Below are 27,959 nucleotides of genomic sequence, written 5' to 3' on the forward strand. Positions count from 1 at the left end.
TATACACGTCTCATTCCCCCTCTGCCAGGGCCCTAGTTTTCGGGGCTCGCGTTCTGCCTGGCACGGATGAAGGCCATGCCGTGGGTGCGGAAGTGCGTCTTGAGGTTGAGCTGACTGTCAAAGCACCGGCCGCACACCTTGCAGGAGAGCTTGCCGTCGGCCGCGTGCTGGGCGCCTCCTTCCAGGGGGCTGCGGGGCCCCGGCTCCTCCACCTCGCCCGCTCCCTTCTTCTTCTTGTGGGTGATGAAGCGGTGGCGGTTGAGGGAGACCTGGGAGGTGAAGCAGAGCCCGCACTCCCGGCACTGGTGGGAGCTCTCGTCAGTCCGGTGCTGGGGGATGTGTTCCTGGAAGTCGGCTGAGCTGCTGGCGAGGTAACCGCATTTTCGGCACCGGAAGGGGGCCTTGCGGTCGCCCTTGGGGTTTTTGGAGGGAGGGGTGGTGCTGTCAGGCTCCTCGCTGCACGAGTCGCCCTCGTCCGAGGACAGCTTCCGCTTCCGACTGGACACCTATGGGAACGGTTTGGATAAGCTTTAATGGGTGCCTGATTTGAGCTGCTCCGGGCATAAGCCAGCCTCCTCGGGGATTTCCCAACGGGCTCCTACAGGTGTTTGCCCAGATAAAGGCCCAAGAGCCGTGCCCCTGCCAGTAACCCCGGCCAAGGGGCCCCCGCAACGGCCCTGGGCTTGCCCGTACCCCTCGCGTCAGGCACCTTCGTCCCTCGCAGCCTGGGGCAGCTCCTAAGCAAGGTCTAAGCACAAGAGGATGTTTTGCGTTTTCTCCCAGTGCGCAGCGAGAGGCTGAGCCAGCCGAGTCCAGTCCCTGCCATGCTGGCAGGGAGAGGCGGGAGCTAAGCAAGCTGTGCCCAGACGGGCGCACACCCACCCGGCAGGCCCTGGGCCTCACAGTGGAAGGGAGCTGCTGGTCCCTGGCACCGCAGGACGTGTGGAGGCAAGAGCAAACGAGGATCAGGGCTCATGACGATGCTTTCAACCCTGCCCGAAACCTCCGCAGGGCCCCAGCCCTTTGCGAGCACCCTGAAAGACCACAGAGACCTCATACCTGCGTGGTGCCGGTCCCTATCCGGGCGATAACGACCTCCTGGCTCTTCGTCTGGTCGGTCACCTTGATCCCGTGTCGCACCTGGATGTGTTTCTCCAGGATGAGCCGGCTGCTGAAGGTCCGTTTGCCCTCTGTGCAGTACCTGCAGGGCCAGAGCAGGGAGGCAATGGACCGGTGCTCCGCAGCGAGGAGCCGAGCCCCAGGCCTGCTCCAGCCCTGGCTCCCCTGGGAAAGCCTGGCACCCTGACCCCCAACTCTAGCCACAAACGTGCTCATCCACGTTCCTCTGGAGGGTATAAAACCCCATAGCCCTTCCCGGTACCTCCTTTCCCTCCTACTTACAAGACACTTGTTCAATCCCCATCATGCTTCAACCATCTGTAGCTTTATCCTCCCCACCACAGCTTGACTGAGGGAAACCAGAGTCACCCCTCTTAAACCAGACCCCTTTTCTCAGCCAGACCCAGAAGAAGGTGCTGTGGGTACCGGCAGGGATAGACGCGCTTGATCCCTTCGTGATTCACTCGCACGTGTCTCCGGAGGCTGGGAGCGGAGCAGAACGAACGCTCGCACAGGTGGCACGGGAACTTCTTCACCGACTGCAAGAAACAAGGAGGCAGGTGGGTACCACACGGGGAGCCGAGAGGCCAGAGTGCAGGGCTCCCCGCTTCCGTGGAGAAGCCGGACGTGGGAACTCAGCGCTGCCTCAGATTTCCTCTCCTTGCCCATCCCACGGCTGGACATTTGGATAACGACTATCTGGTCTTTGCTGTTCACCAGAACAGGTAACGTCCCTGCTCCCCAAAACCTCAACCCTGACCATTTGTACTGGGGGGAGAAGTAATGGCCAGACTGCGGCAGAACATGCTCCCAGCCCAGCAAGGAACCCGGGTGTCCTGATCTGCTGCTCTGCGCCATAAGCATTCCCTGCCCACATTCCCAAGGGCTCGGCAGAGCCGGAGCTGGAGCGCCCAGCCTTTTCCTCACCTTGCCGTGGTCCTTCTTCATGTGGGAGACGTATTCGTCGCGCTCCGGGAACCAGGAGTGGCAAACGCCGCACGTCCACCCGCTGCCCTTCGACTTGTTGACTGTCTTGCGCTGGAAGCGGCTTCGCTTGGTCTTGCGCAGCTCCGGGGAGCTGGGGGGCTCATCCTCCTCCGTGGAGGACGACGACTCCTCCGAGATCTTGGACACGGGGGTTTCGACAGGCTCCTGCTTCGGTGTGAGTAGGACGGCCGCCTTCTTTGCCAAGTCTTCCTTGGGCTTCTGGGGCTGATGAGTGTTCTAGAAAGCGAAGAGAAGGGTGTTTTCCTCCCAGCACTGCAGCAGGCTAGAAGTAAAGCCTGCCCACACCCAGGCCCCAGCCTGCACAGACCCGCTCATCACCTCAGGCTTCGGGACAGGGGTGTGGGGGACAAGGAAACCGGATCTCAGGGCCTTGCTGTGTCAGTGATGAACTGACAGCCCTAATCCAGCCCCTAGTGAAGGACAAGTTCTCAAATATTAATATCAACAAGTTCTCAAATATTAATATCAATGGGTTGTGCAAAGAGCGTCGAGCCCGGCCACAGCACTACCTTGAGGTGCTCCAGCATGGTGCGCTTCTGGGCGAAGAGCAGCGGGCAGTCCGGACACTTGAAGACACTGACCCGCTGGTTGAGCAGGTGCTGGTCGAAGTGGGAGGAGAGCAGGGGCTTGTGGGTGAAGACTGTGTCGCACATTGCACACTTGTAAATCATTCTGTCGGAGGAAAAAACACCACTGTCGGCACAGCCCGGGTTTGGATCAAGAGAAACTTGGAAGAACCGCTTTGGCAACAGGGTTGAGAGCAGCCCTGGGCACAGTCTGACCCACGCCAAGGGATGGGGAAGTGAAAGGGAGATGGATGCAGCTCCCCATGCCGGTGCTGAGCTCTTCCCCCAAAGTCCCACCCACTGAGGATGCTCCCGGTTCTCCTGGAGAGATCTGTTGGGACATCAGCACACAGGGAACACTTACTTGGACTGCTGGTTGCTGAAGCCGGGGTGCTGCGTGTAGACGTGCGCGTGGGCGCTGGGGGCTGACTTGAACGCCATGGGGCAGATGGGGCACTTGTGGAACACCTCGCAGTGGGAGGTCTGGATGTGGGACTTGATGGAGTTGACCCCGCCGAAGACCACAGCGCAGCTGGGACACCTGGAGAGCGGGAGGCAAGGGGTAGGGGACAAATGGCACAGGGGAGCTCAGTCGCGCCACAGAGACAGGTGCACGCCAAGCGCTAACAGCAAAGAGAATCCGGAGCACAAGGGCCCGTGCCTGCTCCCTGTCCGGCCACGGGACTTGGGAAGAGCCCCTGCCCCAACAGACCCCAGGATCCAAACCAGTTCTGGGCTCTGGGAAAACTCCAGTTCGGAGCAACCAGTCCTGCCCAGTGCTGGTGGATCCAGGGCCCAGGCAGCTCATCAGAAGGAGCAGGGAGAGATTACGGGGGTCCGACACTGCCAGCCACGACCCAGGCCGCGGTGCCCTACCTGTACCCCACTCTGCGGGAGAAGTGCAGGCAGGCCTCCTTCAGGTGGGTCTCGAAGTTCGCCAGGAGGAAATTCCCTCCGCACTCGGGGCAGACGTGGGGAGGCCGGTTTTTGTGCATCCGCTGATGGGCGTTAAAGCTGCAGCGATTGGACATGATCATGGGACACGTTGTACAGACCTGGGGAGAGAAGAGCATCGAGAGGTTCAGCCTGGCACGTACCCACACATACAAAAGGGCTTTTAAGCCCCTTCCGCAGATGGTCGGGCTAACAACCTGCAACACCCAAAGCAGCCCCAATCCACATGCCGCCGGGGGGGAAGAGAAGTGCCGGGGCCCTGCAGGGCACGTTTTAGGAGATAATCTGCTTGCGCCAGCTTGCTGGGTAATTGTTGAGGGTGTTTCGCACGCAGACAAGATGCCTTTTCCAGGCTTTTCATCACAGATGGGTCCCAGATGCAGCGCGTGCCAAGGGTTAGCCGGGGACCAGCCGCTCGGCGAGGGAGTTTTACCGGAGGGAGCGGGGGCGTATTCAAACCAGCTGCCAAAACCGTTTTGAAACTATTTCCAACTCCATGCCAGGATACGGACACAAGGATGTTGAGGGAGAAGCTGACAAGGACTTGAGTAAACGGGCTGGAGCTTCCAAGAGAAGGAGCTGCCCTCAAAGATGTGATTACCAGAGCAAAGGTCGGGAGAGGAAGGAAAGGAGCAGCCCCCAGCCAGACGCCAGACGCGGCAAGCTGTCCTCAGGCTCCCCTCACTGCCAGTACCCAGGCTGGGATCCAAAGCGCTGCCAAGAGGGACCCAAGGGTGATTTTGGCAGCAGGGCAACAGGAGGGAGCGAGGGATTGGGCAGGGAACAGCAGCTAAAGACAGCCCGGGAGATGGAGCAGGGACAAGGAGCACGTCAGGAAGGGAGAGGGGATGAAAGGTGGCAGGTGAGGAAGAGGATTATGGAGGCTTATGGCTTCAGCCATCCCCTTCCCTCGCGGTGCTGAGGAAAGCCTCTGGGTCTCTTTATTTTAAAGGACAAGAACCTGTTTGTAGGCGGTGTTGGTTTAGGGAGGAGTCTGTCTGCCGGGTACAGGGACAAAGCTACTCCAGCTAGGTGAAGGCTGTTAACAGGTTTTTGCCCTGCCAGCAACTTCAGGCTGAATTCCCCAGCTCAAGTGCTCCCTGCAGGTGGGCTCCCTCGGAGCTAGAAATATTACACTGCCGCATTCACAGGCAGCAGGTGCCTGCGAGGAGATAAGGACGATTTCCTCCAGCTCTCCTGTCCCTGATCTCCTCCTCTTTGCACCCTCTTGCTGCTCCTGCCCCAGCCCTGGTGTGGACATCCCATCTTCACTACGTCCCAAACCCTCCATCGACACCAAGGCTAGGAGAGGGGATGGGAGTAAGAAATCCTCCCCTGTTAAAAGAAAGCTCCTCCGGACAATCCATGTAAGCACGTGAATCTGGCTCATGGTGAGCTTCAAACTGAAAGCAGCCCTGCTCCATAGCAGCAGGGCTGTAATATCTGCATTTGAACAGCCTCCTGGCTACAGCAGCAGCTTTGAAGTAAACAGTTACCAGGAAACAGCAAATTCCTTCCATGCAAAGGAAGCCGAAGGGACTGAATGTCTCTGGACAAAGGGAAAGGTGAAGACATGCCACAGGGAGGACAGGGCTCCGATGTGGACCTGTTTTCCCTCCTTGCCTTTTAAAGGTCATCCCTCGGCAGCGTTAATCCTGTATGTTTGCTGGATGCTGCCTGCCCTAACAAACCAGGATGTGTTGGCAGCAGCAGGAAGCGCCCGGGATCTCAAGGTTGGCTCTCAAAGAGGTGGCGGGGGAGAAAAACCCAACACACACACTGGTTTCTCCAGACTCCATTTGTGCTTCAAGCTGGCAGAAGAGGAAGCAGCACCCACGGCTCCAACATGGCTCCGCGGGGACGGCTACGTCCTGCAGCGGGTGCCAGCAGGCAAGGCACCGACGCTCGGGTTCCCGCTCTTCCCTCCCTGCTGCACCCCGGCTCCTGCACCCATGGGGCAGCTTTATCACCAGCTGACAACAGCCTCCCTTCCCTCCACCCCATGCCTCGTGGGCATGAACCGAACCCCAGCTCACGTGTCTTCCTTCCTGCGTTGAGTTTTACATCAGGAGGAATCAGGTGTGCAGAGGCAGGCACTGCCTAGACCACATGTGGAGAGTCCTCCACTTCTGTCCTGCATCCCCAGGGACGGTTTGCTGTGGCTCTAACGTCCAACTCCCACTGCCCTCCCACCTACGTACCGTGCTGCTGGTCGTCCCCGTGGTCACTGTCTGCTGGAAATGCGCGGCCAGCCCGGCTTTGTCTTTGCATTGTTCTTTGCATTCCAGGCACCTGAAGCAGCTGTAGTTGGTCTGCTCCGAGCTGTTGCTCAGAGGCAGGATGGGGAGGTCCTGAGCCCCGTTGGCCGCGGCCAAGGCATCCTGAGCCACGCCAGTCACTTTGCTAGCGGGGAAGGAGGTCACCGAGACCAGGGGGGTGATGTCTGGCTGTCCGATCATTTGATCCAGAGCAATCGGCCTCATGACCAAATGGGAGCACTGCATCACCAGGCCTTTGTCCTTGTGCTCCCGGGCGTGCAGGAGCAAACTGCACTTGTTGAAGAAGACGAGGCGTTTGGTGCAGTGGTTGCAGGTTACCTCGATGCGCATGCTTCGCCGGTCGTAGTGGCGAGCCAAGCTCTTCTCCAGGGCGAAGGAGTCCCCGCACTCCAGGCAGCGGTAGCCGAAGGGAGGCAGGGTGAGGCTCGCGTCGGCCGGAGGATTCAGGTTGGGTTTGTACGTTGGCAAGAGGTTTTTACTGTTGAGGATCTTGTTGAAGGCTTCCACGAGGCTGGACTGGCTCCGGGAAATGACTGTGCCCGCGATGGTAGGGGAAGGCTTCTGCGGCTGCACCATCACAACTGTGGTACCGTTGACTTTCTGGTTGGCCGTGGTGGTGATGGTGGTGGTCTGCGTCACGGTGCTGATGTTGGTCCTGGTGTCAGCTTTGGGCAGGGTCTGTGGCACCAGATTGATGATGTTCTTGGCCACGGCTTTACTCGTCTTTGCCGGCAGCACCACGGACTTTTGCTGAGCCACGCTGGCAGCGATCAGCATGGCGCTGCTGGCGTTCTGGATGGTGGAGACAGGCAGGACAGTCCCTTTGAGCTTGGTGCCATTGCCAAGCTGAACACTGACGATTTTTGGGCCCTCGATGGTTTTCAAGGGGCTGGAGAGCTCCATTTTCTCTTTGGACACCTCCAGCGCAATCCCTTCCTCTTTCTCTGCCGATGCTGAGAAGCCGGCACCCTCAAGAGAAATCTCCTGAGAGCTCTGCTCAGTCGGCCCCTTGGTGGAGCCCGGCTCTGAATCTGATGAGACCCTGGTCACTGTCCGGGTGATGCTGCCACAAGATGTTTTGATGGTTTTAATTCGCACTTTCAGGGGCCGCGAGGAATTGGAAGAAGGAGAATCATTGTTGTTGTCTTCTTCCTCCTCCTCTTCCTCAGCACTGGACATACTCTGTGGACTTCCCATCGACTTCTCCAGAACTTCTTGCTCTTCCTTGAGGGTGATGTTGTCCAGCTGCTTTGGAGAAGTGGGGAGTCTGGGGCTTTGTACCACTGGTGAAGAGGGCTTGAAGAACGGCTCCTGGGGGCTGGCGGGCGAGCGTTTCACTTCAGGAAGGTTGCTGGTGCTGCTGTCGAGGTTTGGGTCAGAACCGGGCCAGGACGTGATGGGAGAATCATCTGTGGAGTAGCGAACGGTGACCGATTTCAGGTGATCCAAGGGACTGTCACCCAAGGCTGCAGCCAAACCCTTTGGGCTGGCTTCACGGCCCACCTCCTCCGAGTCAGACTCCTCTTTTTTGATGCAGGCGATGGTAGCAGGGGACCCGTTTGCACCCCCTGCCTGGCTTGTTTCGAAGGACTGCGGGAAAGCTGGGGGCAGGTTCTCCGTGCTCTCTCCCATGGGCTCCTTGCAGTCCAGCGACGGGGTGGGAGACGGGGAGAGGGAGGGCACGGCGAGGGATTTCTCTTTTGGCTTACACTCCCGGGGTCTGTCAATCAGGTTGGCAGCGTTGTCTTCATTGGGATCGGGGCTAAAATGGGAGAAGATATCCAGGGCTTTGGGGCCTTTTTCTTTCACCCAGCACTCCCCGTTGGAGGATGCCACAGCTTCCACAGACCTGGCGGTGGGGGACCTGGGCATCTCAGTGGCCCCAAAGCCATTCTGCAGCAAGCGGGGCCCAATGACGTGCCCATCTTTATTGCGCCCATCCAGGGCATCGAGCTGCTCGGGGCAGACGGTGTTCTTCACAATCACGCTGACAGCGGTGATGTCCGTGTGGGGGAGGACGTGGTCAGGGGGTCCCGGGTCCCCGGGGACTTGCTTGATGTGAGCATCAGCTTCCTCGTGGCCAGAATGGATGGCCTCATTCGTGTCAATGTCAGGAATATCGAAAGCTGCCAGGAGGTCATCGAAATCTGGAGTTTTCATGTCACCCATGGTGGGGAATATGGCAGAGTCTGCAACAGAGCAAGGAAAAGGAGCATTAGCACCGTGACCTGGGCAGGCGGACGAAGCCATCGGAGACACGTAGCAGAGACACGGATGGGAACCTGCTTCTCCTGAGCCCCACGCTAAGCACAAAATCCCCATGCCGCTTTCCCTTTGAACCCCAGCCTCGAGACCCTCTGGCAAATCACAACACTTCACGGCCTTTTTTGCTTCGTTTGTTTGCGTATCATTTTTTGATCCCCAGCCAGGATGGCAGAAAGTTCAGAAGGATCCCAGCACCCTGGGAGAGATGTCTGAGGCCGCGGGATGCAGCCTGGCAAGGAGAGCACTGCCCCAAGGCTGGGGCAATTCCCCATGTACGTACAAGCTCAGGAAAGGCAACAGCTCCACGGCAGAGGTTCGGCGGATTGCAACAAAACACCAAGTGGACACGAGTCGGGACCAAAGAGCTGCAGAAAGAGCAGACGCCTCACAAGGGGAACACGCTGCCGGGGGCACCCGATATGACGCAGGAACCGTCCTTCCCCGCCGCGGCAGCAAGGCTGTCCCAAGGCCAGCTCCACGAGGACACGGCTCATGAGGAAGGCCAGACAGTAACAAGAAGACTCAGACAAGAGACCTCGAACACATGGGCTGTGGAGCAAAGGATGAAGAAATAGGGGAGGCTGAGGGGAGACAGGGCAACAGGTTCCAAAACATGGCTGTGGCAGAGACAAAGGGAATAACATTCCCCCTGTTGCTGCAGTCTGGGGAAGAAATCACAGGATTAAGCTGCAGCCAGGGGATGTGGCTTAGACAGCAGGAAAGACTCTGATTTATAAGGATAACCAGGCAAAGGATCCTGCTAGGCAGGAGGATGGGGGATGCCCCACGTGCTGGAGAGCTGCTGGACGCGTGTCTGTCCGGGGGGAGCAGATCCGCTGGGAGGGGACAGGGCGTCTTGGGGATGGTATCGGGGTACGCTGTCCTCGGGCCTTCTGCTCTTAGCATGGAGGGTTACTCCTAATATCCATCAGCAAAAGCAAAAAAAGAAGAGAAACCTTTATCCTGGGGGCTGAGGGGTAAATGCAAACACCTTGCAGCCCCGTGGAGAGCCAGCCCCAGCAGTCGCCTCTTCCCTCAGCTCTCGGCGCTGCCTCTCAGCTGCCTCAGATTAAGCCAAGGCTGCTGGAGCACTCACTGCCTGCCTGCCGTCACCCTGCCCTCGCCCTGCCTCCCCGCTGCAGGGGCGGCGCAGCAGGACACGAATCCGCTCCTCGGACAGCACAGCTTACATGTCAGGGAAATGGCCGCAGCTGACAGCCTGGTCCAACAGCTCCGAGAAGATTCACAGCCTGCCCGGCTGTCCCTGCGGTGGGGTGGCAGCTGCCAGCAGCGGGAAGGACAGGCAGCGAGGCTGCTCCAACGGCCACGGCAAAATCCACCGGCAGCCCTGTGCCACAGCAGACTGGACGAGAACAGCACATATTGTGGGTAAATCTGCTTTTGCAAAAGGGAGGGATTCCCTCCCGGGGAGCTGGGTTCAGTTAAAACCCACCAACACCAATGGAGAAGTTTAGCCTGTGTGGCCGGCAGCCGGGGAACAGACAGCCCCCGCAACCCAGTGCTGGAAGCCCTTGACCTTGCCACAATTTCTGCCAGAAACAAGTCACTGCTCTGAAACCTGCCAAACCACCAACAGGCGGAAAACCTGCAGCATTTGTCTCAACAGATTAGCCAGAGCATCCTCCCGGCCGGTGGCACATTAGAGGCACCTTCAGCTGTCACATCTTGGAGTTGCAGCATCCGTCCCCTTGTCCTACCCGTTGCTGCGGAAGGGAGCTGTTCGGAGTCCCTGCAAACACGCTGCTGCGATTTAATAAAGATTTAATAATCTCCTCAGCCCTGTCCACTTATTTGTGAGGAGTGGGATGGATGGAAGCATGGATTCTTGGCACTGGCCAAACAGGCAGCAGCACGAACGAAGCTGGCTTCCTGGCGATCTCTCCTGTCTAATCAGGGATGAACGCAGACCAGCTTTCCCCTTGCAGGCACAGCATCTCTTCTCAGACACATCCCTGTATAAGCCTTGTGCCTCGCCCCTACACAACCCAGAGCGGCCAGTTCAGCGTTCAGGCCCTTCATCTCGCCTCGACGTGATGCTCCAGCTTCCTGCTGGTCGCAGAAAGGCTTTTGCTGATGGCTGCAGCCTGGCAGCATGCAGCATCCCTGAGAGAGGGCACCTCAACACAGGCCAGGAAAGCATTCCCTGGCATGCTGGTGCTGCTCAGGGGAGGGGTTGAATCCTTGGCAGATCTCCTCTGAGCCTCCAGGGCGATCTCCATTTCAGAGACCCCGCGGTGTACATGGAGGGCCAGACACACTCCCATGGCAAAATGCTCCATCCCGCAGCGCTTCCTTTCCCAAACTGGCGGTGGATGGAGGAAACGAGCAGAGCTGGTGCCCATCACCTCTGTGGCAGCATCTGGTCTCAGGGAAGCAGCAGCTGCCACGCAGCCTGGGTTTCCTTGGAGGCGAGCAGCAGCAATCACAGCTCCACTCTGCTTGTGTCCAAAGCAAAAACTACCTACTACCTTGTGCAGTTGGAAGTCTCCCGACCAGCCTTCACCCTCTCCAACATGAGTACCTGGTGACAAAGCAGTGCTGAGGCCAAACAGGGTTCAGAAACAGCCTTGGGACTGCTCTCACAGGTGGTTTGGTCTTTTTTTTGTACCTGGCAAACCCTCTCATACACCCAATTTGGCTATTCTCAGGCTTAGCGGGTCTATAAAGACTCTGGTGGTTTTCCCAACAGACAGCTTAGTAAGGAGGCTTAGTCTAGCTTTATTTTTAACTCTCACCGTAGGTCACCCCAAGGGGATCTCCGCTGGGTGCAGCGTGGGGTCTGTGGGCCACCAAGGAACCTGCTGCTCCAGAAAGGCACTGACATTTAAAATGTAAGCGGGTGACTTTCTACTGCATCGTTTCTGCGATGCCCAAGCAGCCCTGTCTGCGACCCACAGATCCTGCGGGGGAAGAAGTTAACAGGGTGAGTGCTCGCTGGCACTTAAATCTCCACTAAAGCTGAAGGGGAAGACAGCACGGAAAAGGCAGCTCTGCGCGGCAAGAGTAATATTTTTTGCTTGCAAAAGCACAAAGGATTTGACGTCGACTGGGAGACAAGAAAAGGGTGACCTTGGAGGAAGGCATCCGCACCTCGAAATGGAATACCAGTGAGGCAAACAGCAGAGCCGCCTTCTAGCCAGGGATGTTCCTATGAGAGCAGAGCAGTCACCCCTGGGGACACCGAGGATCTACAGCACAGGCCTCACCAGCCAGGTGGAGGGGGGATTCTGTTAGCAACAGCAAGACCATCTTTGCGAGGTTGAAATACACTGGAATAAGGTCTCAAGGAGCACAAGCGGAATTGCACTTCTTTATCTCCCCATAAACACGTGGGGGTTTTTAACCAAATATCCTATTCCACTTTGGGATGAAGTCAAAACGTGCCTGTGTTTAGGGGGGGAAAAGACTGTCCCTACAGAAGGGCTGATAATATAGATCCAAAAAGAAAAACTAGCCTTTGCTGCCGGTTGCCACGACCGCCTGCATGTGCCCCACCCCAGACCTTGCTCTGCCCAGCAGGCACCGGTCTGTGCTGCTAAACGTCTCCTTCCAGCACCTGCTTTGGGGAAACAGACTCATTTCTGGGAGATTTCAACAAGTTCACCCTGCTTTCCAAAACCAGTTTTCACCACATGCTCCTCCAGGTGATGCAGGACTTCAGCCATGACCTCAGCAGAGGGAAGCCGTCGGTGAGAGGACCAGAAGGAAAAGCACCAGGCTTTAAAATACTGCAGCGGGGGGAGATACTGAACGCTACGCTCCTCTTCCAGCGCTGCCATCTGGTTCTTCAGCACAGTATCTCTGCCGAGAACCGCGTGACACAAGGACATTTGTTTTTCAAATGACTTTTCTAATCACCATTTAGCAGGATACAAATATTTACAGTAAAGCGGAGAGAAGCAGGTTGCTACCCTGGAAAAGACTCCCAAGAAGAAAAGAGGTGACACGAGGGAAATCCTCCTCTATCCAGCACGGTGGGAAAGAGTGTGGCTCCGTCCTCAAAGTGGCTTTGGGTCAGCGAGCTGAATGGAGCCTGAAGGTTGGGGATGATGATGGATCCATCTTCAAGCTAGATACTGCTTTTTCCCCGTGCCAGGGGATGGCTCACAAGCGACCTTGCTGCACCCCCAGCACCTCCTGCAAGGCATATATCCCCCACCATACCTCCCGAAGCAAAACCAGACTATGCTACAAACACAAAGCTGCCAAGAAGAGCTTCTCTCCTGGACAGGAGGAGAACACACGAGTGAACGCCAGTAAGGCGGTGAACCTCCATGGGGTTGAGCAGAGCCCGGAGACGCTGGCAGAGGCAGAACTGCATGCGGCGGCCCGGCTCCGGGCACAAGGAGATGCTCCCATCTCTGAAGCGCTGGCTTGTATCACCACCAGCTCCTCTCGCCATTGATTATGGGAAATGGAGCGCTGTCGTGTGCTAATGTCACAAAGAGCCAGCCCAACGCTCGGCCTGGCTTATTACTTTCATTTTGTGCTCAAGACCTGCTCTGCCGTAAACCCTTGATTCATTTTTATCAGGGTGTCCAATGGGGAGAGGAAAGAACGAACCCACAGCACATGATTTCTCTGTGCTCACAGATGGATTTTAAATATATCCCACTGATCTTTTTAAGTCTTTCCTTCGATTACTTCCTTCCCAGCCCCTCACTAAAAAGGTTCTGGCCTTTCTTGTCTTTAAACACCCTACCTTTGTCCTCCCCAACCACACCCTCCTTTTAGAATCTCTGCTTTTAAAAGCAAAAACTATTCTGGATCCTCTATCTCCTTTTTAAAAGCTCACAGCTTTAAGGCAGGAATGCAGTCATTGATGAACTGTTCATTGCTTCCACGATCTCAGAGATGCTCTTCAAGTGATGGCTTCCCACCGAAAGGGAGGTTCCTCCTTGCAGGAGTCCTTGCACAGGATTGATTACACGAGTATTTCTCCTTGTTTGGTGTTAACGGGAAGGTCTCTGCCCCAGAAGGGGGTTTTTTGTTGTTCTTAGAAATCCCAAGTCTAAGATCTCTCATTCAGCCCCTTCTGATGGAAGAGTCATGGTCTTGAGTCAGTAACTCCTATGAAAAAGGAGACAGCAGAGATGGCAAGAGCCCAGCTCCACCTCAAACTCTACCAGGCTGACATAGGAAGTTATTTTGGTAGCTCAAAACACAACTATTTTCTTAGGCAAAAGAACTATTTTTCTTAGGTGAAACAAAGCCAACAAAGCGGGGAAGGGAAGGGTATTTTTAACCTTACTGGCTAAGCAGTGTTAACTATCTTGCCTCACAGAAAAAGAAGAGTTTACAACAAGCCCCAGCTTCGTGTGGAAACAGCTCTCTGATGGGGGCAACAGCGTCCCACCGTGCACAAGCCCTCCGCACGCAGGCTGCCTTCCGAAGCACTGGCAGGACCCGTCCGTGGTCGCGGGGCTCAGAGCCGGTCTGATCGTCCATCAGCATGGCGGTCACCGGTCCCCTGGCTTCACAGCTTGGGAAAACGCAGCACAGGGGAGAGAAAGAGTCAGAGATCCAAACCCATCTGTGGAAAAGATCCCAAAATCCTCTCTGGATTTGACAAAGAAGAGCTGCAGACCAGACGGTTGCCAAACTTGTTTGCCAGCCCGCCCTGAATATCACAGCGCCAACTCTAAATTAGAGGCCAGCAGACTCCACATCTGAAGGTCCCCGCTCTGTGATCCTGCCTACTACCAAAAACACATCAAAGCACACGGGGCACAGGATCACCCCGAAAAACACCCCACGGAGATGGTTACCCTGATGGAAAACACAAGGCAGGGTCATACACCTCTGCCTGCGTACAGACCAGGGCTACGCCTTGTAGCTAGCACTGCCAGCCGCTCCACACAGTGATCAAGCCACGTGCCGCTCAGGAGCGGGACACGTTCCGGGATCAGCAAGGAGGCCCCTGGCCAGAGAAGGAAGTTAGCACAGGCTGCCAAGTCTGAAACCACGAAGTTACTAGCATCCCCTTTCTACCCCAAAGATCTCCTTTCCACCCCAACCATCCCCGTTTCACCCCAACCACGCTGCCAATCCAGCTGCCTCGTACCCGCGAGCCGTAGCCTTTCCGTAGGTGACTCCTAAGGTCAGGAATGCCAGACATCACCTCTCTACAAGTCACCCCAAGGTTACATGGGGTTTTGAACTGAAATGATCCACGCTATGCTAAAACCAGCCCCTCCTCCAGCAAAGCACAAGGCTGGAGACGGGGCTAGAGCTGAAAAGCAGGGCAGCCACAGCCGTTATTTGCATAATGAATATATACACACACACAAACCCTAGCAGAAGCAAATCACACCAATAATCACCAGGCTTTCAGGTTCAGGCAGAAGGAGATAGTTTCGCATTACTCTGCTGTTCACAAAACCATCCCCAGCGTCCAGCGCAGCTGCCCGGGCTCTGGATGCATAGGGAGGATACGGCTCTCGCAGCACAGCTTTGCTCTGGGTCAGTTGTGTCACCGCGGTCCGATCCTACACAGGACTTAAACTGGGTGCCGGGACTGCTCTAGCCACCAAAATCAGCAGCCCAGCATGCTTACTAAACAAGCGCAGATACCCAGGGTGTAACGGTGTCTGGCTGAGATGCGGCAGGGACGCATTTTAGCTGGTCCCTGGCAGGAAGAGGAAGCAGTTCAGCTCTGTTGAGAGGTTCAGGTTTCGGCCTCTCACAAGAGCAGGAGGCTGGGCAAGAGGCAGGTCTTGGGTTGCTGCCCTCCACGGCACAGCAAAGACAATAAAAATCCCCAAGCTTTGGAAGAACAACCATGAGGAAGAGGAGATTCCACTTTCCAGGTCTGAGCCCACTGACCTGCAGCTCCAAGTCTGGAGCAACCCAAGCATCTCCGTACCAAATCCAACAGCGCAAGAGCCCAGGTGTTTCCCACCAGCAGATGATCGCCCACCAGAGAGAGACTGTCACAGGTGAGGCCCAGACAAAGCAAAGCCGAGCTCGTACTAGCAATGCAGAAAAGCTGGCCCAGAGCTTACACTGGCCCCAGCTCCATCGCAGTACTGCCGAGACACAGACCCTGAATCGGTCCGGTTGAGGGGAACCACTGCGAGCCCCCCAGAAGTTAATAAGGCTCACAGCTAAAATAATAAGACGATGAGTAACTGATGAAAACACAACTGTTATTTTTATGGCTCCTTTGCTTATTTAGTCTACCACAAAAAGATAAAACATTGTCAAAAATCTCCTCTCCAGCAACAAAGCCTCCCTTAAAACAAAAGCTTATTTGTTCATTAGGAGGGGTTTGCCCAGCTCACTGTTTCAGAAGGACACCAACACCAAAGTTGGCCACAGCACACGTGGAGATGTCGCTGCTCTCCTTTCCCCAGACTCCTCCTGCTTAAAACCCCCCCAAAAACGTGCCAACTCCGCTCGTGCCATCAGCTCAAACGACCGCTCACCCATTGCCACCCCACCTCCTCCTCCATACACCAAATCAGAGGCAATTCTTCATCTCCAAACCACGTTCCTGCACTGGTCCTGTATACATTCAAAGGATCCCGCCCTTGCAAAGCATCCGGCTGTGTCCACCACGCAGCCCTTAAAATGCTCACATGGTTTTTGAGATCCGCTTTCCGATTGAAGCCTGCGCCAGCCAGCCCTTGCAAGCAAGGGGTCCAAAACCCCGCTCAGCCCTGGGTTTGGCAAGAGCACGGAGGACTGCACACTCACCCTCGATGCCAAGAGCACCCAAAGGGCTTCCCACTGCTCGTTTTTGGCCTGGGGTGGCAGGCACCGTCTGCGGAAGCACCGGACCCTCGGCCACCTGCCGCCAAACCTGGCCCACCGGCCGACGGGGCGAGCAGGGGCCGCTCTGGAGCAGTTCAGACAAAAGAGGCCGAACGCTGGGACTATTTCAAGGGCTTGCTATTTTTAAAAGCTGCTTTTCCTGTTTCCCTTCCTGACCCTTGCAGGGACTTGCTGCCCGCCAGCAAGTTTGCACCAAAACAACAAGAAAAATTACCCTCCAAACCCCAACTTTGGAACAAAGTTAAGCTGGGTTTAACCCCCCGCCCCGCGCCGCCCTCCCCTGCATACACGCGCGCGGGGGGCCTGCGGCCCTGCCTGCCGCCCTGCCTGCTGCCGCCGCGTCCGAGGCCAGCGGGAACGGCTGCACTCCCGGCACCACGTGACAGGCGGGATTAGCTTCCGAGGCACAGAGGAAACCTTTGACAAAGCCTGTCCCCGTGCCGCTGCTCCCAGGCCTCAAGCCAGTGGCCTCCCTCGGGCCGCCAGCGCCCAGGGAACCCTGGAGAAAAACAAATCTCCACCATGGATATCTGCAAAACACAAAATAATAAGGACAGGTTCACCTGGCTGGCAGAGAGTCGAGCGGATCACTGCCTCTCTTGTCCTCCCGGGGCTCTTGGAGCTATTTTAGAACTGATCCCCTGCTAAAAAGCCCCAGCCTTTGTGCAGAGGAGACGTCACCGGTGAGAACAACTGTTTTTAATGAGCCGAACGAGCGTTGGGTGTTATACAATCTCACTCCCCAGCGGAGACCTCGCAGACAATCTTCAGAGGACCTTGCAGGGGGGGAGCACGGGGGCAAATTCCCCGAGCAACAAACTCGTAGCACCTGGCGCAGCTTTTCTCCATTTCAGTGCCTCCCTTCGCTCTCCAAATCCTCCCAGCCCCCTGTCACTGGCAACTGGTGGAGAGGAGGAAAGAAAAGCCCACAGTAGCCCTGCTCTCAGTTATTTATGCAGCGGCCAGCATTCATCTGTTCCCCTTCCCTTCTCTCCAGGGGCAGCTCCTCCCGCTGCCGCGCTCCCATGAAACAGCCACATTAATGGTTGATGCGGCTCGCAGCTGGTGCCGGGGAGGGATGGGATCAGTGGCATCTGCCCCGGCACGGATAAAGCCGTGGCGCAGCAGCCTTGCCTTGCCTTCCCTGCAGCCCTGCAACTCGTCAAAGAAAGCGCAGCCGGGAGCAGAGCCCAGAGCATTGCAGAGCTGCTGCCCGGATTTCGTGGTCAAGAGATTGTGTGAGATAAACACGGCAGCTTTCCTTTGTTTGGGGACTAGAAGTGTGGTTTTGACAAGTTTTGCACAAATTAGTACGAGCAGCCGTGGCTTTGTAGTAGAAAGCCACTTTAAAATGAGTGGGTTTTGTTTAGATGGTTTAATTTAAGTTTCTCACTGCAACACACATGGTGCCCTGCTCCAAACAGGGTATCTCCAAAAAGGAAAATTTCCTGAAAGCAGCCAGAGCTCTTTCCCCCAGCAAGAAGCCGAAACCAACTCGATATTTTTCAAGTGACACAGAACAGTGTCATTTTACTGTCCGAACTGATGGATGGCCAAAAAGTAAACAAGATTTCAGAGATGAAAGGGTTTTAAGAGATATTATTAGTCTGACAGCAAGCTACTAAGGAATCACCCGGAAGGATTGCTTGCTCGGAAAACACAGGCTGCACTGCTGTCAACCCAGCAGAAAACCGTATGCTGAACCTGCAAGAGGACTTTGTTTTTCTCTCCATCTCCAAACAGCATTTCCCTCTTAAGTGAGATCTGGCATACAGGTAACGTCCTAACGAGCTCACACTCTTGACAAAGTTGGGTTTTAGCCCCTGTTCCCTGTTACATGTGAGGAAACTGAGGCATGGGGTGATGCGAACGCCACACTAAGGGAGCCAGAGCAGCACCCGTCCCAGGACCGGTCTCCCATCACATGAGGAGTCATTCTGCCACCGACAGACCCCACCCCGCCGAAACCCCGTACCTGTTGGAGCTACATCCTTCCCTCTCCGCTTTCTTCGCTTCTGCGTAGGCCCCTCCTGGGCCGGCTGTTCTGGGAACCACCTTCTGGTATCTAGCACGGTGCCAGACAGATTCTCCAACTTCAACGTTCGTTAGCCGCCCCTCACTACTTTCCAGAACTATAATTAGTTTTGCTAATATAAAAGGCAGAAGGGACTCAGCCAAGCTTCAGAAGAGATAACACAGGTCAGAAGAGAAACAAAGGTTAACATCAAGAATGGCTCTTGCACATTGAAAGTCTTTATTTAATTCCATGTGTGTGGATCCAAAATTAAAATCTGTGGATGCACGGACATGGAATTAAATCTCCCACAACCCCTTTTCTCCTCCTTATAAGGGAGGAAATATTACCTCCTGCTTCTTGGGATGAAGGAAGCAGGGCAAGAGAAGCATCAAGGGCAGCAAAGCAATTTGGGGAACAGCCCTTGCAGGCAACTGGCACCCCCACATCCCCAGCCCTCACAGGGTTTCTGCACCCGGCAGCCCCTCCTTGTGCCAGTCCCCTCGCACTTGTCCCGCACTCCTCCATGACCCCAAATGCTTTTCCGCCCCTTCCCATGCAGCATTCACACCTCAAGCGATCCACAGAGTCCCCCAGCCATCACCCCAGTGACACGCCCCTGCTCCCACTCGCATCCACTTGCTCCATAATCGTAGTCCAAACCCACACAGCCTATTTCCAAATCACAGCACCCAAACCCTTGCCAGCACACGAGATTTCTCTCTCTGCCTCCTGATCTCCTAAGAATTTGCTTATCTAGCAAGCCTTTAGCGGTACAATTTGCAAACACCATCCCCACTGCGTTTCCAGAGAAGCAGCCGCTGTGCCAGGGACCCGAGCCCGGTACTGACCTGATGGGAAGGACCTTCTGGATGGAGCGGAGAGGGAGAAAAAAGAGAAAAAAAGGGGGGAAGGGACAGAGAGTGGTCTCAGGTTTCATGTGTAGGAGAGGGTGCACAGGGAGGGGGGGGAAATGATAGAAAGGCAGGCTGGTTAAACAAGAACCAGCAACACGTCCTACTCCCAGCATGACATCATGAGGTCAGGGCTCAGCAGGGACGGCTGCAGTGGGAGGGAGGTTCAGGGGGAAAAAAAAAAGAGAGAAATAACTAAAATAACCCAGCACCAAACTCCTCTGCCTCCCTGGCACTTCAGGAGGGCGGCTCTGGATACCGTGATGGTCTAACGGCAACCGCTGGCAGCTCTGCAGGTGGTGATGTGCGCCGGAGGGGTCCCTCCCCGCCGCCTTGCCCCCCAGCGCAGCGGCTGATGGCCGGAGCAGCCCCCCCTTCCCCTGCCATCTGCCAGCGCCGGGATCCAGAAACTCGGTGGCTCAGCCTCCCTGCTGCTGCCATCCGCACGGGCAGGGCAGGGTGCGGGAGAGATGGGGGCTGCAAGAAGCAGCGGCAACTACGGGGTGCCCGGGCTCTGCTGACATCAAGCCACGTTTCTCAGCCTCGCCAGCAGCGCGTGCATCCTCCCCTCCACTTAAAATCCAAAGCAAAATCCTCGATATTCCTGGAGAGGCTCTTCCCTATCTCCAGGTGTGTATCCTGCCACTTTCCAGGGAGCTCGGGGACAGAGAGGGGTCTGCATTTGCTGAGGTAGCAGCATCTGCGGTCCCCTAAGCCTGGCCAGACTGGGATCCACCACGCTGGGGAAAAGGGAGCGAGAATCCCTGTGCTTCACCATTTGTAAGATCAGGGCACCCCAAGGACGCTGTGGGGCTTTGAAATGCATCAAGAACCACACGGGAGAGACATTAGAGAGAGAAAATATCATCTGATGGGGGAGCGCAGACCATGCCTCCAGCTCCTCTGAAGGACAGAGTAAGGCAAAAGGTGGGGGGGTCTCTGGTTTTAGGATTCTTCAAGATCTCACAAAGGGGGAAAGGTCCGAGTCAAACCCCAGAAGCATCCAGAAGCCTGAGCTGACTGGTCCCCCCTTTCTTCACCTTAACAGGGCTGTTGAAGCTTCACCAGCTCACTTAGAAGCAGGCATCGAGGAGGTAAGCTCACGACAAAGCAAGGCAGCATCTGGAGAGTTTCATAAGCCGTCATCTCCATGCCAAATCCCCCAAGCTCCTCCTGCTCAGAGGGAAATACACGCACAAGACCTGAGGTTCCCGGCTTTGAGAGCTCAATTCCCCCTTTTTCCAGCAGGGAAGCTGCTGTCTGCGGGCCAACATCCACTCGGATTGAAGGAGAAACCCTCCGACGGGTGCCAGGCTCAAAGCACATTGGAAAAGAGCACCTAAGGGAGGTCTAAAGACCAGTTGTCCCCAGTTTAGAAACCTGAAGCTAACCGAAGCTACCCAACGGCGCAAGCAGCGGAGCAGGAACGGGCACTCCGGGTCCTTCCATGTCAGCCCTTCCCTTCACCCAGCCCACGACACGGAGGCACCAGCAGATCCTGCCAGATCGCAGAGAGGTGCGAGGCCCATTCCTTGCGAGGCCCGTTCCTTGCTCGGGAGCAAACTTCAGTCTCATTTCTCGCACAATCCGGGCCGCTCTCCTGCCCGGCAGGGCCTCCACCTGCCACGTCCAGCTCTTTGTTCAGCTGTTTTCCAGGGCTATTGCTAGCCAACAGTATCATTTTCTGCCGAATGCCCAGCTCCGCTTGATTTACTGAGAGTGCGGGGGAGAGACGTTTGCTTCAGGCTTTCCAAAAAAGAGCTCTCACCTCCTGGTTCAGACCAAACAAGGAAAGGATCACCCCCAAAAGAAACATTTTTAGCACACGCTCAGAAGGAGAAATGATGCTGGAGGAGTGGCTGGCGGGGGCTTGAGCAATTAAGGCCTCGGCCCAGCTAAGTGCAAAACGCTACAGGTACAAAACCCAGGCGCTCAGCACCTCCAGGAACGAAGTCTGCACCAAGAAACACCCTTGTGCCCAGTGCGTGACGGCTGCCCCCTCCCTGGGGTTTCATCTCCCCCCATGTTAAGCAGCAAATAAGATTTGGCCACGTCGGGAGGGCAGGATTTATCTGCTTTCAAGGCACAGGCGCCACGTGCTTGAGCAACGGACGTGCCCCTGGCAGATGTGGCCCCCGCGCAGGCTTTGGGGTCGGGGGTGTTTTGGGACACCCAGAGTGACTTTCACAGCACCCCTGTGCGTTTCCAGATGCAAAGGCTGAACCCAAAAGCAGCCATGGCTGCGGGATTTAAGGGAAAGAAAAGAGACAAGGATGACATGATCCCAGCAGAGTTTGCTCCAGCACTTCAGGCTTTTTTTTTTTTTTGCCATTTATTGAACGCGAATGTGCTTGGCTACCCGCAATAATGGCAAATGCTGATGCCGAAACAGCTCCTGCAGGCAATGATCCGATAACCTGTCCCACAAAGGCTGGTCTGTATGGAGCAGCTCATAGCCACGCTTCCTGGCATGTCCCATCTCGAGGCCGAGGGGACAAAAGGGGTGGCGTGATTCAATCTGGATTTGATCTCAATCAATCCCAGCATGCCTGGATATACATTCCCAGCAGCTGTTATCAAGGTGGGAAAAAATGGCCCAGCAGTGCTGGTTTTGAGGGAAGAAGCCAGGCAGGTATTGCAGCTTCCAAACACAAGCATGGGCTCAGCTTGGAGAGCCGACGCTCACAGCCAACCTGCTGGCTATTCGCTTCCAAACCATTCTCTCCAACACCTCCAGCTGCACAAATTCAGCTTCTGCTGGAATAAAACACTCCCTCGCACTGGGTCTGCTCTGAGATGCTCTTCTCATAGCCTGTTCCTCCATTTTCATTGAGCTCCCTCTCTCATCACACCCTTCCGAGGGCCAAGCTGTCCTGCTTAGATGGTTTCAGCGGGGTCTGCTGTGGCAGGTCCCCTCTCTCCTGCCAAGATCTCAGCTGCTGAATCTCCTCAGCAGCCGGCAGATAACCGGTGTGCTCTCAGAGAGCAGCACGGCCAGAAACCTGAAACAGATCTGGTTCATCCTGCATCTGGAGGGTTTTGCAGCCCGGCCCAGATAACAGGCAAAGAGAAGGTGGCATGGTGGGATGCTCGGTGGCTCTCGCTAAGCCTGGCTATCAGCTCACTGACAGATGGGGAGAGAACGGTCACTTTAAGGCACTCCAAGAGTTTAATTATTAATTTTTTCCAATGACATCTACTGCCTCTCAGGGAGGCATGCTGCCTTGCCCCAAGCAGAGCCTGTGCCCTGCTGCTGACATGTCTTGGAAAGGGCTCTGTCTGTCCTTCCTTCCTTCCTTCCTTCCTTCTTCACTTCTAGCACATGAAAAGGCTCTCTGGGGGTACTAGGTAGAAAATAATACTCTGCCAGGGCGCTCGATGGGCCATTTGAAACCCTTGGCATTGTTTTCCCTGCTCCAGGCGGCAGCAGGGGATTAAAACTTCAGCCATTATGCGCATGTTTTGTGCTCCATTGTGCTCCGCTCAGCCATCCCTCTGCATTAACATCTAAACAGGTCGCACGTCTATCCCAGAGCCCGGCCTGGGCATCTCCCTGCCGCAGCAGCTTCGCCAGGGCCTGCTGTCCCTTCCTGCCCGTACGCCCAAACCACCGGACACTGCATCGGAGCCGAGCGAGCTGGACATTTCCGCAGGTGAAGCAGGAGCAGAGGAGAAACGCAGGGCGCTGGCAGTGGTTTTCTGAAGGGCCATGGCAATCCCATCGCCTGCGGTTCTCCCACACGGCGTGGCAAAGCTGTCTCTGCCGGCCAGGAGCACGGCAACAGTGGGATCCCTTCCCGAGGGGAACAGGCAGGCCCTTCTCATCCTTGATCTGGAATAAGCAGCTCGCTGCAGCAGCCGTTCCCCTTTGCAGAAAACCTCCAAAACCAAGGACTGCAAACGCCCTGGCTGAACCGGCTGGCGAGCTGCGTGCCTGCACAAGCCAGCCAGCGCCGTTTCAGTTCAGCTCAAGGAGGAGGAGCACCGCTTGAAAACCCCTTCCTGGCTCCATTTCCTACGGGAGAGCGAGCGGGCAGAGAGCTGGTAACGGCACAAGGCGCAGCGTTTGCATGGGAGTTGCACCAAGTCGGTACGCCGATGCGGCAAAGCACTCCGGCCCCGTCTGCCAGCACGGCAACGCAAACACGCCTCGCTTGGATGCCCCCGACCGTATCAACAAGGAGAAATTATCCCCCAACAGAACCAGCCGTGATGATGCAAACGCTGTGGCAAATCCCAGCCTCCAAACCTGGAGCCAAGGCCGTCCTTGTGCCCGGACCCAGCCCAGGCACACCTAGAGGTTTTGCTGGCAGAACTCGCTTGGCATGGGGTAAAAACCGTGGGAGGGGGAGCAAAGAGCAGCAAAATCCTACTCCAGACCAACAAACAAGGCCTGCAACTGCAAAAAAAAAAAAAAAAAAAAAAAAAAAAAAAAGGTGCTTTTCTGCGTTAGCGCGACTTATTTCAGTCAGGCAGTATATATCTATTTCTATAAATAAATGATATAAGCTGTATCTGTGCAAAAGGGCTTGCCAGCTACAAACAAGGCGCCTGTGTTCCCAGAGCATCCGACATGGCACAGCCCCGTTCTGCTGGGGGAGGCCAAGGGACAAAGATCTGTGCCCAGGAGCAGTATTTTCCCTCCCTTTTTGAATGCTGCCTCCTATTTCACACAGCCCAATTGTCCCTACTTTAAAATTTAATAAGGAAGAAAATATCATCAAAAAACTCCCCCTTGCAGCTCAAAGAGAGGATTTCCAGCCATGCAGCATCCCCGGCTGCAGTCTGCCCATTGCCTCCGATTTCAAGGAGGCTTTAAGTATGGAGGCTGAATTATTTGCTGGAGGATGGGTGTGGGTAGCTCTTGGGTTTAGTGCTGTATAGACATCCCCAGGAAAAAAAAAAAAAATCCACATGTTATTCTCCATAGCACGTTGACCCTCCTGGACAAGGGAGCAGCATCCATCAACCTGGGCTGCCCCATCGTTTCAAGCATCGTCTCCGAATGCTCCAGGCAGAGGTTGGAGCTCCTCAGCGCCGCAGAGCTGAGCGAGACGGCCCTGGCTCATGTGCAAGGAAAGAAACAACCTTCTTGCTGCTTTCAGTCTGAAGGCGCTGGTCACAAAGAGTTTGAACCCAGATTTACGATTGCTGTAATTAAAGTAATTAAAAAATGTGCTCCCTTTGTTTTGCACGCTTGCTCCGTCCGTCTAAGGTGGCTTCTTGGAGAACCCTCCCTGCTGTTTGGATCACACATGTCAAGAACAAAACCACCCCAGATCTCCCTCCGATGCGTTGGGGGAAAAGAAAAACAGGAGAGAATAACATTTGAAATGAAAGGGCTGGTGTCAGACCCAGAACTGGCAGGTATCGCCACTGAAATATCGTTTTTATCTTTCAATAGCTTTTGCAACAGCAAGTGAGTCTTCAAAAGCAAGAGGGGAATCTAAAATCAGCTGGGAAGGGAGGGGAGAGGAGACGGTCTCTCACCAACATGCAGCAAACACACATACTCCCCCTGCCAGGATATGAATAGCTAGCTCACAGATTTCATTGAATTCAAGCAAAAAAGATGCTTCCTCAGGGAACGGAGGAGGAAACTCAGTTCTTCCCCGTCCCCCCCACCGCCGCAATCGGGTGCAAATCCACGGAGAGGAGCCCGGCAGCCCGGTCCCAAGCTCCCATCCCCGCGCAGAGCACAGCTGCCACACAGAGACGACGCATCCTGACCGGAGGCTGGTGGGGATTAAATTCCCATACGTTTAACAGAATTAAGTCTCTACCATCTGCTAACTTCTGGAGATATCAAAACAAACAAGTGGTGGACAAGATCCAGAAATCCCAACAATTTGGCCGGCCTGAAAAATTAAGTTTTTAAACACTGGCAAGCATTTTTGTAGTCACGATTGGCATAAAGCAGCCTCAACGTCAACGCGGGGAGGTTTTTGTTCCCAGATTTACCAGTATGACCAGGATCCACACCGGTGTACGCAGACAAGGGCTTGATGGTTCCGGGCAGACATTTCATGGAAGAATGACCAGGCATTCAACCTAACAACGCTGCCCTCACCTGGGATCATTTCCACGTCGTGATGAGCAGTTACCAGTTATCTCCATCCCAGCGGGTTTCTTGCTATTTCATCACATCGGGTTTTACAATGTAAAGTTTCTAAACTCAGCCAGGACACCCCGTTTATTCTAGTGGTATAAATAGAAAATCTGCCACGTAGGATGCCAAAAGGAAGGGAACACAGAGTTCCCTCACTCCCGTTGCACGCTACGACAGCCCCACGCCATAACTGTGCTCGCTTGCTATTAGTGCATTATTATTTTTATAGCACCCAGATGTGTGCTTGGGTACTCGATGGTACAAATAAATTAAAGCCCTAGAAAATATCTTGCAGGGGGCAATCACACGTTAGCAGAAGGCAGGATTAGACGCAGGAGAACCTAATCGGGGTGGAATAAAAGCAGAAAACTAGAGACAAACATGATTCCTGCAAGATGACAAGAGCTTCGGGCGCTGTTGGTACTCCTGGTCATCACAAGAGATCCTGAGCTACCTCCACACTGGCACCACCTCTCCGACAGCTGGAGCCTGGCATTTCCGCACGGTCCCACTGGTTTAGAGTGATCCCTCCTGGGAATCGGGGCCCCCTCGCACAGGCCAGGCTGCAGGATTAACACCAGGAGTAAAAGCGCTGGCAGAGCTCACCGATCCTCCTGCCGCTCCTCAGACCCTGAGCAGGAAAATTCAGGGGAAGAGAGTCTTTGGGAAGCACCTCCACCAGTCCTCCCGCCTCAGCTAATGCCAGCACAGCCACATGTAGGGTGACGCATTTTTTTTTTCCTCCTCAGACACACTAAAAATACATCCTTTGAGGCAGCTGTTTCCACAAACAAGGCTCAGTTCCTAACGCAATGCTTAAAACCTAAGTATGGAGGCTATCAGACTTCCCCTGCTCACCTTCTAGAGAAGTCTCTTTGAATTCAACTAATTGTGGGGAGATAATCACAGCCCCCAAGGGCTGTCCGTTACCCGATCACATGACCACACGCAGACACCAGCAGCAGCGAGGAATTAAGGGACTTTACAGGGACTGAGAAATGAGAGAAGAGAGAAAAGAAACTGGGTTTGAAAGAAACCAACACGTTCTCACTACCAGCCCACTCTCCCTCTGACAAACAAAAAAACAGGAGGCTCTTAAGGAAGTGGCCGAGACCCACGAGAAATACTCCCGCTGAAACGCTCGACTTCCCTGCAGAAGGTCTGCTCCCTGCCCCTTGGCCTCCTCCTCCCCAGGACTTCAGAAAACACCCCCAGCCCAGGGCCACCTCGCTGCCCGCAGTCCCGAAGCGGGCTGGCGTCCCCCGAGCCTCACCGGGCACCTCGAGAAGTGACAGCAAGAACCTGCTGTCGGTCTTCGCTATTCCCAGTTTCTTCCCTGTGGGAAGTCAGGGCGACCTGGACACCATGTCAGGATGGTGCCCACCTCTCCATGAGCCTTCTCCGGCATCTGGAACCACACCAAGCCCTCCTAGAGAGCTTCTTGATTCCTCTCAACCGTCCCCAAAGAGGCAGACCACTGTTACAGGACCCGAAAACATAGAGGCTGCATTACCAAGGCTGCAACAGGATCCTCCCCATACCTCCCAGATTCTCTTCCCCCACCAAAACCAGTGTAATAGCGAGATTCCCTCCTCCCAAAACCCTAAACCATTTCGCAGCCGCAGCACTGTTCTTCCCAGGACGTTGGGGTGTGATAAGAGACCCACAGGCCCCGTTCTCAAACAGCATCCTCGGGACACCGGTACCTAGAGAAACCAGAGAGGATCTAGACAGCCTAAAGCCCGACCGGCTTCTTATTCACTCGGCCACTCCTCAAAAACTGGAGGAGCAAGAAAATCCCCCCAGGAAGTGGAGCCCCAAAACAAGACACCACCTTATTTGCAAGAGATGTTCCAGCTGAGGAATTGGGGGACCACAGCCCCTCTCTGAGCCCTGTGCTGGAGGGGGATGCTGTCTCCCCCTCCTCAGCCCCGCCCCCAGGGCAGGGAGGAGGAAGGAGCTCAGTCCCAGGAGCTCTGGAAGGGAATGACAACAGTCCCAAATCCCAGAGCTGGGGAGAGGGAGCCGGGACCAGGCGCTCCCAGGAGCTGTGGGGGCATACGAGCAGCCCCCACCACCCCCAAAGCTTCCCCCAGCTACGGGAGGTCTCATCCTGCCCCTCACTACAGGGGAGCACGACCAGAGCCCCCCCACTCCCAGTGATGCCAGGGAGGGGGGAACAAGCCCAGGTCTCCCGAAGAGATGCAGGTGGACACTATCAGCCTCTCCACTGCTGGGGAGGGAGGGGAACATGACCAGGCTCCCCAGAGACAGAGAGGAGGGGAGTCACGACCAGCGCCCCCCCCGAAAAAACCCCCTCAGGCCTGGGGGGGCGGGACGCGCTCAGCCCTCCCAGCAGACGCAGGGGAACACGACCGCTCCCCCACCCCAAAATCCCAAAGGGAATGACTGTTACACTCCCCCCTCCCCAGTTCCCAAGGGGGACAGGACGGGATGACCGTTAGGCTGCCACCACCCCAAAATCTCATGGGGAGGGTGGGGATAAACGGTACCTCCCCCCAAAGCCCGGGAGGAGAGAGGATGACCGCTACCCCCACCCCGAACCCCGCAGGGGTAAGGGATGACCGTGACCCCACCCCAAGGCACGAAGGGGAGGGGCCGTCCATTACCACCGCCCCACATCCCGAGCGGGGAGGGGGCGGCTCTTGCCCATCCCAGTCCCGAAGCGGGAGAGGGGCAGGGCGGTCACCTCCCCCCAGGCCTCACGGTCCCCTCTGACCAGGGCGGCCCGGAGCGCCCCCCTCCAGGCCTGGGCCCCCCCTCCAGGCCCGAAGTCCCCTCCAGGCCTGCACCCCCGCCCGAGCCCACCCCCAGCGCCCCCCGGGGCCGTGCGAGGCCCGGGGGTCCCGCGGCGGCGGTACCTGCTGCAGCGGGCAGGGGGCGGCCGGCTCCCGCCCAGGCCCCTCCGCGGCG

General features: G+C 55.9%; 1 protein-coding gene across 1 annotated transcript; it reads right to left on the reverse strand.

The window, feature by feature from the left end:
* On the reverse strand, positions 1-27,933 carry ZNF687 (zinc finger protein 687). The gene is made up of 9 exons (XM_059832232.1): positions 27,908-27,933; positions 5,849-8,115; positions 3,570-3,748; positions 3,058-3,234; positions 2,637-2,799; positions 2,047-2,343; positions 1,546-1,658; positions 1,060-1,201; positions 1-506 (listed from the first exon to the last, which is right to left on the reverse strand). The coding sequence occupies exons 2-9, from the start codon at positions 8,093-8,095 to the stop codon at positions 33-35; spliced, it is 3,792 nt and encodes a 1,263-aa protein (XP_059688215.1). The 5' UTR covers positions 8,096-8,115; positions 27,908-27,933; the 3' UTR covers positions 1-32.
* Positions 27,934-27,959: the final 26 nt, after the last annotated feature.

The sequence above is a fragment of the Gavia stellata genome, chromosome 33 (genome assembly GCF_030936135.1).
Source record: "Gavia stellata isolate bGavSte3 chromosome 33, bGavSte3.hap2, whole genome shotgun sequence".
In the NCBI taxonomy this organism is placed as follows: Eukaryota; Metazoa; Chordata; class Aves; order Gaviiformes; family Gaviidae; genus Gavia; species Gavia stellata.